This window comes from Bison bison, unplaced genomic scaffold (assembly GCF_000754665.1).
Source record: "Bison bison bison isolate TAMUID 2011002044 unplaced genomic scaffold, Bison_UMD1.0 scf7180017864254, whole genome shotgun sequence".
Taxonomy (NCBI): Eukaryota; Metazoa; Chordata; class Mammalia; order Artiodactyla; family Bovidae; genus Bison; species Bison bison.
The window spans coordinates 10,212,675-10,226,245 of NW_011494826.1; the positions used below are offsets into that span (position 1 = coordinate 10,212,675).

Genomic DNA, 13,571 nt, shown 5'->3' on the forward strand with positions numbered 1-13,571 from the left:
ACCCACACTAGCCTATCAGATCCCACTATATCCCACTGAATGCAGAGACTGAGGTACACGTTGGCATATGGTCCAAGTAATTTGAGGTTTATTAAAAAAAAGAGAAATAAATGAATTCTAGGAATGAGTTGGCTTCACTTGGGAGCTGTAAGGACTATGAAAACCTAAAGCTATTGTCTAGAGAAAGCTGCTAGAGGGAAGCCAATACAGAGGAAAGCCAAGTGGAGAACCAGAAAGAGAGAGAGATAAAGAAAGAAAGAAATTCCTGATTTTATTTGAAGAAATGAATATAGCTATCTCTGCAGCTGGATTAGCTCCTCATTTTTAAGTTCTTTGAGTCACTATGTTCCTTGTTTTTCTTAAGCAGGTTTGGACTTTTTCAGTTGAAACCAAAAAGCTCCTAACTAATTCACCTAATAACTGTCTTAGCTATGATTGAACCATGTCTTTTGACATTAAATCCTTTGTTAATTCCACTGCTGCATACTCCAGAAAGATGTTCCTATCTATAAATGTCAAAACTGATAGGCTGTCTTTGTGGGAGATTTGAGAATGAAGACATTCTGCCCTGGGCTCCTTTCAAGTTTTCATTTAAAAAATTCTATTAAGAGAATGAGAAGACAAACCACAGACTGCAAGGAAATATTTGCAAAAGACATATCTGATAAAGGATTGTTACCCAATGTATACAAAGAGCTAAACAACAAGAAAACAAGCAATCTGATTTAGAAATGGGCAAGAGATCAGAACAGATGTTTCACCCAAGAAGATATACAAATGGAAACTAAGCATATAAAAAGGTGTTCTACATCATATGTCATCAGGAAATACAAATTAAAGCAACCAAAGAATACTACTACACACTTATAAGAAGGCCAAAATTCAGAATACTGACAACTCCATAAGCTTGCAAGTATATGGAGCAAGAGGAACTCTCTTTCATTGCTGGTGGGAATGCAAGTGGTACAGCCAATTTGGAAGATAGTTTGGCAGTTTCTTCCAAAACTAAACACACTTTTACCATATGATGCAACAATCTTGCTCCTTAGTATTTACCCAAAAGGGTTGAAAATGTATGTATGCACAAAAATCTACACCTGGATGTATACAGCAGCTTTGTACATAATTGCCAAATACTGGAAATAACAATGATGTCCTAGAGTGGTGAAAGAATGAGTAAACTGTGGTACATCTGGACAATGGATTATTACTCTGTGCCAATAAGAGATGAGCCATCAATCCATAGAAAGACTTGGAGGAACCTTAAATGCATATTGCTGAGTGAAAGAAACCAATCTGAAAAGGCTACATACTATATGAGTTCAAATATATGACATTTTGGAAAAGGCAAAAATATGAAGTAAAAAGATGAGTGGTTGACAGGAATTAGAAGGGTGGGAGAAATAAATAGGCAGTGCACAGAGGACTTTCAGGACAGTGAAACCATTCTGCATGATCCTCCAGTGGTGGATACATTATTTTACTTGTCCAGTTTCAAAGACTATACAACATGAAGAGTGGCTCCTAATGTAGACTATCAACTTTGGGTGATAATGATAGGTTCTTTTTAAAAAAAATTTTATTTTGCACTGCTACTGCTGCTGCTGCTAAGTCGCTTCAGTCGTGTCTGACTCTGTGTGACCCCAGAGATGGCGGCCCACCAGGCTCCTCTGTCCCTGGGATTCTTCAGGCAAGAACACTGGAGTGGGTTGCCATTTCCTTCTCCAATGCATGAAAGTGAAAAGTGAAAGTGAAGTTGCTCAGTCGTGTCTGACTCTTCGCAACCCCATGGACCGTAGCCTACCAGGCTCCTCCGTCCATAGGATTTTCCTGGCAAGCGTACTAGAGTGGAGTGCCATTGCCTTCTCCGATTTTATACTGGGGTGTAGCCTATTAACAAACAATGTTGTGATAGTTTCAGGTGATCAGTGAAGGGACTCAGCCATACATGTACATGTATGATAATTATATGTTAATGTATATTCATCAATCATAATGAATGCAGCAGTCTAGTGAGGGATGTTGATAATGTATGTGCAGGAGTAGAAGATATCTGTACGTCCCTCTTAATTTTACTGTGAACCTAAAACTGCTGTTAAAAAAAAAATCTATTTTGGACTGGTGGTCCAGTGCTTAAGAGTCGATCTATCACTGCAGGAAACAGAGGTTTGATCCCTGGTCTGGGAAGATTCCACATGCCACAGGGAATCTAAGCCCGTGTGCCACAACTACTCCATGCTGTAAGTCGTGAGCCACAGCAAGAGAAGTCACTGCAATGAAAAGCCTTCGCACCGCAGCTACAGAGTAGTTCCTGCTCGTTACAACCAGAGAAAGCCTCTGAGCAGCAGTGAAGACCCAGTGTAGCCAAAAAAAAAAAAAAATTTTTGTGAGTCTATTTTAAAATGTCAGAGGCCATTGCTTTTGACCTCTGCATATATTTTACAAACTTTCTGGCGGCAAGGTTAGAAGAATGGGTTGGTGAAATAATCCATGGAAGAGTATGTCTTCTGGATAAGGCAAGAAAGGAGTGATGGAAATGTAGCAGAGTTACCATGGGTGGAAGAATTTTAGTACTTTGCTGATGTGAAAGAATATTTCTCAAGTAAATATAAGAAAAGTGGTTAAAACTGCTTAAGACACCTTTTCAGATTGGTTCACCATAGACAAAATGGTAAACTGTTTTGCTTTAATGTCCCAACTTCTCTGATTTTCTACCTCCAATTCCCTTCTTTCCTTTTTATTATTTTGCAAGCACAGCACGCTATATGAATGTTTTCAAATTTTCAACGCTTTATCCACTAGAAGGAAAGGTCATGGGCTGTAACATCTCTGTCTTATATACCTTCCTCCTTTCCACCCCTTTTCTTCTGCAGCCCCTGGTCCCTGCATTTTTCTCACTTGAATCTTTTTGTCCTCCCACCTCCATTCTTTCTTTCATTTTTACAAAAGAATGGGGAGCGATGAAGGGAAGGGACAAGCAAATCCTGTGAGAGAATTAGGTCAAATTAGGACAGTTTAAAAAAAAATTGAATCAGCGTATCCTAAATATAGGACACCCTGATCAATAAAAGGAATAGAAAATATTCATGTATTAACATTTTTTTCCTTGACTCTGATATCTAGCTACTCCCCTTATGTTAGCAAAAATGATGTAGTAAAATTTAAGGAAAATGGCAAAACTGAAAAATAGAAAAAAGATTTTGTGTATTTATTGCAATAGGTTTGCTTTCCCTCTTTTGGAGTTCAAGTTTCTTGAAATCCAATGAATTTCTTTTCCTTTTGCTATGAATACATACAGCATTTAGCTCTTTCTGGATATCATTTCTTTGGACTAACTTCTCCAGAGCAATATGACCACACTTTGTGTTATTTTTTGTCTTTGTAAGTTCTTTTGATCTAAAGAATTATACAACACCTTTCTCTTTTTCTCTCTTTTTCTTTAATCTATGTTATTTTTGTTTTCCCCAAAAGTCAGCATCTTGAGGTCTTTGAGCCTTAAGTATATTCTTGTTACTTATGGTGTTTTTGTTTTTCCTGTTAGAAGGTTTAAGTAATATTTGCTCTGCATATTACATTGACCTGTCCTTCAAGATATAGCTTGGATTAATTTCCTGTATTAAGTTTTAAAATTTTCTCTGGTTATCTTCCATTCATGCACTATACAACTGCACACCTGTGGCTGGCTGAATAATGCCTTCCCCTCCCCTGCAAGTGTGTTCACTTTCAATTCCGCAGAATCTGTGAATATTACCTTACATGGTGACAGGAACTTTGCTGATGTGTTTAAAAAGAACCATGATGAGATGGGGAGACTATTCTGAGTTATGCAGGCAAGTTCAATGTGATCACAGGTCCTTATGAGGACCAGAGGATCAGAATAGAGGAGGAGACGATGCAACAATGGCAGTGGAGGGAGTAAAGGCAGTGTGAGGTGGGGTCATGAGCCAAGCAATGTGGCTACCCTCCAAAAGCTAAAAAAGATAAGAGAGAGGATTCTTTCTCAGAGCCTGCAGAAGTAAGTAGCCCTGCCAAAACCTTGATTTTTAGCCCACAAAGGCTTATTTTGGACATTTGACTTCCAGAATTATAAGGTAATAAATTTGTGTTGAGTTAAGCCACCAAGTCTGTGTTAATTTGTTACAACAGCAGTAGGAAACCAATATGACATCATGATGTATTTTATATTCTTCTAGGTCTGTCCACATAATTTAGTACTTTACCATCATGCTCTCTAATTCTACTATGTAAATGCTAGAATATAAATTCCTGGTGAACAGCAAGAAGAATTTTTGCCTTTTTTTTTTTTTTAAATGGCACCCTACAGTGCCTAGTCCAATCTCAGGTACTCAGTTACTTTAAGTGGATTATAACTTGGTGCATAAAAGAGAATGGCCACTACCACTGGGGAAATTAAAGGTACTTCAAAAGATGTATATAACTCAATGAACTGTTTACTTCTTTGGTATCAAATTCCAACCTTTTGGTTTTGAGAGGTGTTACATGCAGTACTCGGAGAAGGCAATGGCACCCCACTCCAGTACTCTTGCCTGGAAAATCCCATGGATGGAGGGGCCTGGTGGGCTGCAGTCCATGGGGTCGCTAGGAGGTGGACACGACTGAGCGACTTCACTTTCACTTTTCACTTTCATGCATCGGAGAAGGAAATGGCAACCCACTCCAGTGTTCTTGCCTGGAGAATCCCAGGGATGGGGGAGCCTGGTGGGCTGCCGTCTATGGGGTCGCACAGAGTCGGACACGACTGAAGTGACTTAGCACAGCAGCAGCACATGCAGTACTAAGTGCACAGTATTTGATTAATGGAGGCTGGAACACAGAGTGTCCTCAACAAGGACTACATGCATTGAGTTGAAATCTGTGGGGATAAAGAAGAAAAAGAAAAGAAAAGCAACGTGGGTCTGGCATAAAGTCCTCCTTGTCATTTTTGTCACACTAAGTAAAGTTAAAATGCTTTAAAAGAACATTACTTCTTTTAAATGTTCTTTTAAAAAAACATTTTAATGAAAAAAACATTTTAATGTTTAATTAATTTCATCTATTAAACTTAAATATCTAGTATTTTAAAACCCAAGTAATATGCTTAATACTGTGCTAAGAGATAAAGAGGTTACAGACAATTCATTGAACAAGGGTCTATTCCAAAAGGTTTTAGTATCTGGTTAGGAGATAATGGTGACAATCAACTAAGGTTACCAGGATTTATTAAGTGCCATCTCATGTAATTCAGAATTTGGAGATTACAGATACTTAGAATCTGGGGCTGGAGAATCAATACTTAATTCAGTAAATATTCATTTAGAACCTATTTGGTGCTCTGTGAATAAGTTTCTGTTTGGAGTTTGCAATCTGATACAGGAAGTCAACAGAAGCAACTAATACAAGAATGGATTAAGTGCTAAATAGCAGGAGGATGCTTTGTAGTTGGGAAAAGGTTATTACTGTAATTCCTGAAAGCAGAGTTGAAAGGGGAGGAAGAATTGTGAATGATTTTACAGTAGTTATTATTTTGGCCAAGCCTTGAAAGATGAGTAAGACTTTGAAAATAATAAAATATTCCATGCATGAAAGGGCATAGTTTTGGGGAGTATGCTCAGATGAAACAAAGGATGTTTGAAAGACAGTGCATTATTTTATTATTCCTATTCCTATTACTTTCCAAATGTTATTATTAACAAATAACCACAAACAAGGCAATACAAATTTATGTATTATCTTAGAGTTCTGTAGGTGAGCAGTCCAATACAGATCCCACTGGGGTAAAACTGAGACATGGCTGAGTTCCATTCTAGAGGCTCTAGTGGTGAATCCACTTCCTTCAATTTTCCAGCTTCTAGAGGTCACCGCAATTCTGGCCAGTAACCCTCATCCTTTACTTTTGAAGCCAACATTGCATCTCTCTAGTCATTCTTCATAGTCACATCTCCTCCCTGACTCTCTTCTTCTGCCTCCCTTTTCCAGGATTGAAGCCCCCTGTGATTACCTTAGGTCCACTCAATAACCTCGGGTAATCCATTTTACAGTCGCTGGGACTAGCAACCTTAATTACACTTTTGTAGTGAAACAACATTTTCACAGGTTCTGGGGATGAAGTCTGTGGACATCTTTGGTGAGGGCATTGTTCTGCTTACCACAGGTAGTAAGGAGCACCTAACCCTGAGAGGAGAGAAGGCCAAAAGGGGAAGGGGTGTAAATGCACTGATAAGGTAATTGGGGAGCAAGTTTCTGAGGCTTGATATAAATTCTCTTTTTTTTTTTTTTTAACAGATTTGCCTGTTGAATAGAAAATTGTTTGGACAGGCAATTTGGAGGTGCAACATTAGGAGGCCACTATTACAGTTTAAGTGAGGGTGTCTAAAGTAAGGAGGTAATCATTTTATTGGTCTGAGGCAGGTTCTGCCCATTTCTGTTTTTCATAAAAATTCATGACATCATCCCATAGGATCTCAGTAAGTGCAATTTACGGTAATTTGGCTGAATTTGTTCAGTAGATATTAATAGATGTTACAAGCCAGGCCGTACATCGTTCACCTACAATCAACAAGAGGAGAGATGAATCTTGACAAACTCCTAGTTAGCAAGGCTGAAGAGAGCTAAACGTGAATTTTTAATGGGTTCAAATAGCAGTCCTTAAGGTATTTCCTTAATAAGGACACAAAACTGAAAAGCTGCGCCTGGTCTACTGATCAAAGTCCGACTGCTGCCCCAGGCTCAACACACAGCTCGCTGGTCTTGGAGACCAACCTAGCCTCTTCCAGACACCGCCTTTTTCATCCCGCCCCCCGACCACCAGAGTCATTGACAGGAGCCCCGAGGCTGCTGACTTATCAGACTCCCAGTCCCCACCCCACTAGCACTTCAGCTGGAACTCCTAGAATCCCCGGAGGCGGGGGCGGGGAGGATAAAAGGCTGTGGGGGCGCAGGCCCGCGGTCACGTGACCCTAGCCTGCCATCTTCCGCTGTCGTCACTTCCGGGTGCGACCGTCGCTTCTGTCCGGGTGGGCTCTGCACGCATTCGGTGCTTCCTCACTGCGTCTGACAGTCTGTGCAACTGCCCCTTCCCTGTTCCCAGCGGGAGGGACATGAGTGTCCCTGGGCCACCTTCCCCGGACGGGGTCCTGGCAGGGCCACCCGAAGGCCTGGAGGCCGGGGACCTGACGCCGGGTAAGTGCTATTGAGCGGGGCGGCGGTCTCACCCAAGTGGGTGGGTCTCAGGGCTGCCCAGTGGGAGTAAGTTGCTTTCAGCAGTTGCTGACCCGAGACTCTGGCCGCGGCGCGGTATAAGGGAACCTTGCCCAGCCGGCCTTCCTACCCAGAGGAGGGGGCGGGAAACGAGATCTTGTGGGTGGAGGGGAGTGGGAAAAGATGGCGTTTGGGGTGCTGTTCGTGGGGGTTGAAAGTGAAGCAGTTCTGAATTTGCTTACTGACTCTAGCACACTGTTGGCTATTTGTTACAAGTTAGTGGTTGAAGATGGATTTGCCAGGATGATTTGTTTGTTATTCAGAGAGCTGAGGTATCCGATATTACTGACCACTCACTCATGAAATGCTTGTCTTGCTTGTTGACCTTATTGCATCCCTGTTTCATCCAGCAGTCTTTCTCAACCCGAATTCAAGGAAAGATTTAAACCTGGATGACCTAAGGCATCTGCTGAATGTAATGAATCGACTTGTACTGCATCCGTAATGGTACTATGTATGTGTATGCACCATCCTTGGGAGAATTGAGAAACAGTTTCTGTGTTCTGTGGTTCAGATGAGGAACCCTAGATAAGAAAGGCTGCAGGACTTTGGACGTGCCTTTACTTGTACTTCCTGTTCCAGAAATATAGAACTTACCGCGAAATAGTGCTCTCAGGTCTTTCTTGGTCATGCTTTTCCTCAGTGATCTCCCTCTTCACACACACCTTCATAAGTTGCTTCTATAAATATGACTTCCTTGTATGTAAATGCAGATTGGGTCTCTCTGCTGCTTGCTCCTGCATCTGCTTTCTGGGTACTTTAACACGGTCATTTTGCACTAATCTTACCCTACAGCATGTACTTAAATAAATGTAGATGTCTGATGCTATTAATGGTGCCAAGTCATGAGCTCTTGAAACTTTGACATTATTCTTAACTCTTTCCTCCCACCCCTATCTATTCCAAGGGATTCTACCCTACAAGTTCCTTCTCCCCTTTGTATTTTCACCCTTTAACAATAACAGTTGTAAGGCTAGTCCACCTCCAGTCTCTTACTCTTCCATCCCATCTATCACACTGTCACATCACTGCCCCAAGATATAGGCCCCATCATGTCATTTACTTGCTTGGAAACCATAAATGGCTCCTTACTAAATTAAGGGCCAAACACATTAGCTTGGCACTCAAGGGTCGTCATCGCTGGCCGCATAGTCTTAGAGCTCACTACTGAACATCTCTCATGCTCCAGACACCCCAAACTAACCTCTCTTTCCAGAGCAATCCTATGCTTCTTCCTTTACTCTTGTTGCATCCCTTCTTCTCCAGTCTTAGAATTCTTCCCCATTTGGAGATAGCCCTCTGTAGGTTGTTGGTGGAAGTGTAAATTGGTGCCATCTCTTAGGAAGGTAGTTTTCCAATGTCTGTTAACAAATGCATAAACCCCTTGTCCCATTAACCTAGTTCTAAGAATTTATTCTACAGAAACAGTGACATGAATATGCAAAGACAAGCACAGCTCACTGCAACATTGTTTGAAATAGCAAAAAATGAAATAGATGTCTTACTTTCTGTAGTGCTGTAACAAAATAACATAGACTGAGTGGCTTAAACAGACATTTATTCCTTGAAGTTCTGGAGGCTGTGAAGTCCAAGGTGTAGGTGTGAGCAAAATACGTTCCTCGTGAGGACACTCTTCAGATCTTGCAGATGGCTGCCTTCCACTGTGCTGTCACAGGGTGGAAGGAGAGAGTACTGGTCTCTCTTCCTCTTATTTTAAGGCCAGTAATCCCATCATGGGGGCCCTATACTCACACCCCATCTAAACTTAATTATTTCCCAAAGACTCCCACCTCCAAATACCTTTACACTGCAGGTTAGGACTTCAATGTATACATTTTGGGGGAGGACATAAACATTCAGTCCATAACAGCAGGGAACTGGTTAAACAAAATATGGGGGAGTTGTATTATGTTGAAAACAATGGAGTAAATTCATATATGTTGATACAGACGATACCTGAGATACATATTTATGAGAAAAGTTACAGTATAAGCAGTATTTCATTTGTGATAAAAACAGGGTTTAAGCCTGAGTTTGCAAAGACAATTTCTTGAAGGCTATTTAAGAAAACTCCAGAGTGACTCTGTCTGGAATAAGATGGCGAGAAGGCATATTTTTACTATTCAGGTTATGCCCTCTTCTATTGTATTTTAAGTTTTTTTTTTTACAATGAGTAACATTTAAAAAGAAAGAAAAAAGAAAGAAATGAAAATTCTATCCCATTCTTCAAGCTTCAGCTCAAATGCCCACACCTCCTTTAGAATTGTTCCCCAATATCCCTGGTGAAAGTAGTCTTTCTCTCATCCAAGGGCACCTCTCACATTCTCTGATTGCCCTGTATTGAGCCCTTTCAGGGAAGGGGACTTGCTTCATTATTGTTGTGACCTCAGAAACTAGTGCATACAGTATACGTGGAGCAAAAGTTTCTTGTCTCTGACAGTAAAGTACCTTGAACTTAGGGAATAAATGTGTGTAAAAAGACAAGTAACTTAGACTCTTCCAAATACTAACCAGAAGTCTGGGGTTGGGGTGGGGGGGGGAGGGTAGTGTCTGTGAATTAAAATGTTTATATAGAGTAAGGAAGGTGTATTGGTTGTTTTTCCTTAAGGTTGAAATATTCTTATTTGTTTCTGCTTATCTGTGATACTTTTGTTTTCTATATTTTTTTAAAGAGAGTTGCTGCTGTTTGCACTATTTTGTAAAGAAGGCTTTAGCAGTGGCATGAATCATCAGATATATTTTATTAGGTTCCCATCTGATGGTACATCAACGGCAATATCTGTACCTACTTCACTTTTCCCATTACATTTTTATTTCATTTGTGGAGTGCTTCAGTTTCTAGCTAGCTCTTGTTTTAATATTGCCTTGCAACCTAGGGAAATCCAGTTTGTTCGTGTGTTTCTCAGGATCCAAATAAAAACCCTGCTATTTTATTTTGATCTCTAAAAGCTAATTTTGAATATATGACAGCATGTTGTTTTTCTCAGTCTTGCCAAAATTTAAATCTGTGGTAAAAACTATACTTGGAAAAGAGCTATAAACAGTGTATTGTGGTAAATGTATTCTATATGATGACCTAATTTGATATTATAGGTTATTACCAGATTATGATTAAAGATAGGTATTTCAGAGTTTAATATTAGTTTTAAAATGCTTTGGACTACAGTTTTAATAATGTGACCATTCACCATTTTTTTTTTTTTTTTCATTCTAGACCAGTGATTCTAAAATCTTACAATTCACTGAACCCTATTTAGAAAATGTTTTGTATCTTTCTTGGTACGAGTAGTGATTGATGGGTATTCATATTAGACATTTTTGAATGCCTGGCACAGTGCATACACTGTTATTATTCAAAGGAAGAGTATGAAAAAAATATTTCCTGGCATCATGTCTGGATTTACACAGCAACGATTACTATACACTATTTTCTATGATAAATTAAGGTACTGAATCTCAAGAGAGGAGAAATTCTTAGAAAATCTCTCTCTTGCTGTCTGACAGCTGACAAAACAACTGTCCTTTTACATGTAAGTAATATATCAGGCTATCTGCAAAATAAATGTTCATCCGTTTCAATCCATTGAATTGAAAAAAATATTTTTAGGCATTGCATTTGAAATATGTATAATTTGAAAAAGAAGAATTTCTTGCTTCCATTCAGTGATTATTCCTTCCTTTTAGGACTCAGACTCCTTTAATAATTCATTGAAAACTCTAAATCCTCTACCCTGAAAAATACATAAACGTGGAAATTGCATGTGTTAATGTTCTTTTAATCTAGACCTAACCTTGTGCTAGTAACTTAAAAATATTTTTTGAGTGTTCATAGCTTAATTTATAGAGGCTTCTCAGAAGGTAAAAATTAAAAAAAAAAAGATACAGTATTCTGTGTGTGTGTACTCTGAGCTCCACTGCCAGCTTCCTTCCCCCCATCCCTACTACTCTCTTATCCCTGTGTCAGTTTAAAAGCTTCCTAAATATGATTTTTTGCTCGGGGACAGGTTTAAGTGACACTTCTCCAGATGAAGGGTTAATAGAGGACTTGACCATAGAAGACAAAGCTGTGGAGCAACTGGCAGAAGGCTTGCTTTCTCACTACTTGCCAGATCTGCAGAGATCAAAACAAGCTCTCCAGGAACTCACGTGAGCTGACAAAAACCACTGATGCCCTCATCTCTCCTCTGGCATGGTCATAATTTACTGTAGAAGTAAAGTATATATCGTATTAGGCATAATACTTTATAGCATATAATACAATAGAGTATTTCTTTATCTTTTGTGATAGCAAATGGACATGGAGTAATTAAATTACACATATACTATACTGTAATTTAAATGTAAAAAGTGAAATGAATGCTCCTAGAGTATTTGGTGTCTTCTAAGAAGTGATTAGTTTTGGTTTCTCACCACTATTTTAGGAAAGTACTGTCTCTTGGGAATGTTGCAAATGGGTTTATATCTATTTCTGAGTAGAGTTGCAAAATTGTCTCCATGAGAGTCACATTTGTTTTCTATTGTTGGTTCACATGAGTTGCCAGAAATTTATAATTACCTCTTTTTGAGATGACCCATTTCAGTCCTAGTTAATGGAATGGAGCTGTACTAGCTAACTAAAAGACTGGGGAATAAGCTAAGAGAGGAACAGGATAAGGGAGAATGGAACCCATAGTGTGTGATCAGAGTGTGAACCCAGAGTGTGATCAGTATGCAGAAATTACACTGTGACTTTATCAGTTCCCACCCAGAAACAAATAACCTGAGTTTCTAATTCCTCTTGGGTTAGGACCTCTCTGAATTGCCCACACTGGCCTATTATTTCTTTTTTGCGGTGGTCAGTTTTAAACTCGCCATGAACAGCTGCTGCTTACTCTTTGAAAACTGATCTCACAAGCCTTTATTAGGGCAAAAGGAGAGGAGTAATCAACAACTGTGTCCATTTTGTAAATATTAGTAACCAATGTTACAATCCTTGGGTTTGAAGATGATAAATGAGTACAAAAATGATACTGTGTTCTATTACATGTGGTAACCTGCTGTAGTTAAGGGAGTTTGTAACATTCTTAGTTTTCTGCTAGTTCCAAGTGAGATATTTTTTTATTCCTTGTGTGTGTTATGTCTTGTATTTTAACACCAGTCAGTGCTTGTGGCAGAAAAGTCATAAAGATTTTGTGAGTGAGTTTGGATGATGTATGATAGACTGAAGGAGGGTAAGCAACTCTGCAAGCAAAGCACATCTAGATAACACTTTATGTATAAAAAGCTGGGAATCAAGTAAATGGAAAGTGTAATTGGCGAGGACATTGGCTGAAATTTAGTGTTTGAACACGACTTCACTTTCACTTTCACTTTTCACTTTCATGCATTGGAGAAGGAAATGGCAACCCACTCCAATGTTCTTGCCTGGAGAATCCCAGGGACGGGGGAGCCTGGTGGGCTGCCGTTTATGGGGTCACACAGAGTCGGACACGACTGAAGCAACTTAGCAGCAGCAGCAGCAGCCCCATTTATCTTCTTAGGCATCTGGACAATGATGATGAGGATGATAGTAATTTCAGCTACTATTTATAACAGTTGAATATGATAAATAAGCAGTTAGTAAAGTTCTTAAGTGTTAAGGAAAGATAAGCACTCAGTATGCCAGCAAATTTGGAAAACTCAGCAGTGGACACAGGACTGGAAAAGGTCTGTTTTCATTCTAATCCCAAAGAAAGGCAATGCCAAAGAATGTTCAAACTATCGCACAATTGCACTCATCTCCCATGCTAGCAAAGTAATGCTCAAAATTCTCCAAGCCAGGTTTCAACGGTACGTGAACCGTGAACTTGCAGATGTTCAAGCTGTATTTAGAAAAGGCAGAGAAACCAGAGATCAAATTGCCAACATCCGTTGGATCATCGAAAAAGGGAGAGAGATCCAGAAAAACATCTACTTCTGCTTTATTGACTATGCCAAAGCCTTGGACTGGGTGGATCACAACAAACTGTGGAAAATTCATAAAGAGATGGGAATCCCAGACCACCTGACTTGCCTCCTGAGAAATCTGTATGCCGGTCAAAAAGCAACAGTTAGAACTGGACATGGAGCAACAGAGTGGTTCCCAATCGGGAAAGGAGTACATCAAGGCTGTATATAGTCACCTTGCTTATTTAACTTATATGCAGAGTACATCATGAGAAATGCTGGGCTGGATGAATCAAGCTGGAATCAAGATTGCTGAGAGAAATATCAATAATCTCAGATATGCAGATGGCACCACCCTTATGGCAGAAAGCAAAGAAGAACTAAAGAGCCTCTTGATGAAAGTGAAAGAG

The 13,571-nt window shown here is 39.7% G+C and overlaps 1 protein-coding gene across 1 annotated transcript in view; it reads left to right on the forward strand.

Annotated features, from left to right (window-relative positions):
* Nucleotides 1-6,987: 6,987 nt before the first annotated feature.
* Nucleotides 6,988-13,571, forward strand: part of BLOC1S6 (biogenesis of lysosomal organelles complex-1, subunit 6, pallidin) — a 15,841-nt gene continuing 9,257 nt past the window's right edge. Inside the window, exons 1-2 of the mRNA XM_010847757.1 lie at nt 6,988-7,179; nt 11,262-11,403. Coding sequence (XP_010846059.1) covers nt 7,098-7,179; nt 11,262-11,403 — 224 coding nt within the window. The 5' untranslated portion in view covers nt 6,988-7,097. The remainder of the gene's footprint in view (nt 7,180-11,261; nt 11,404-13,571) is intronic.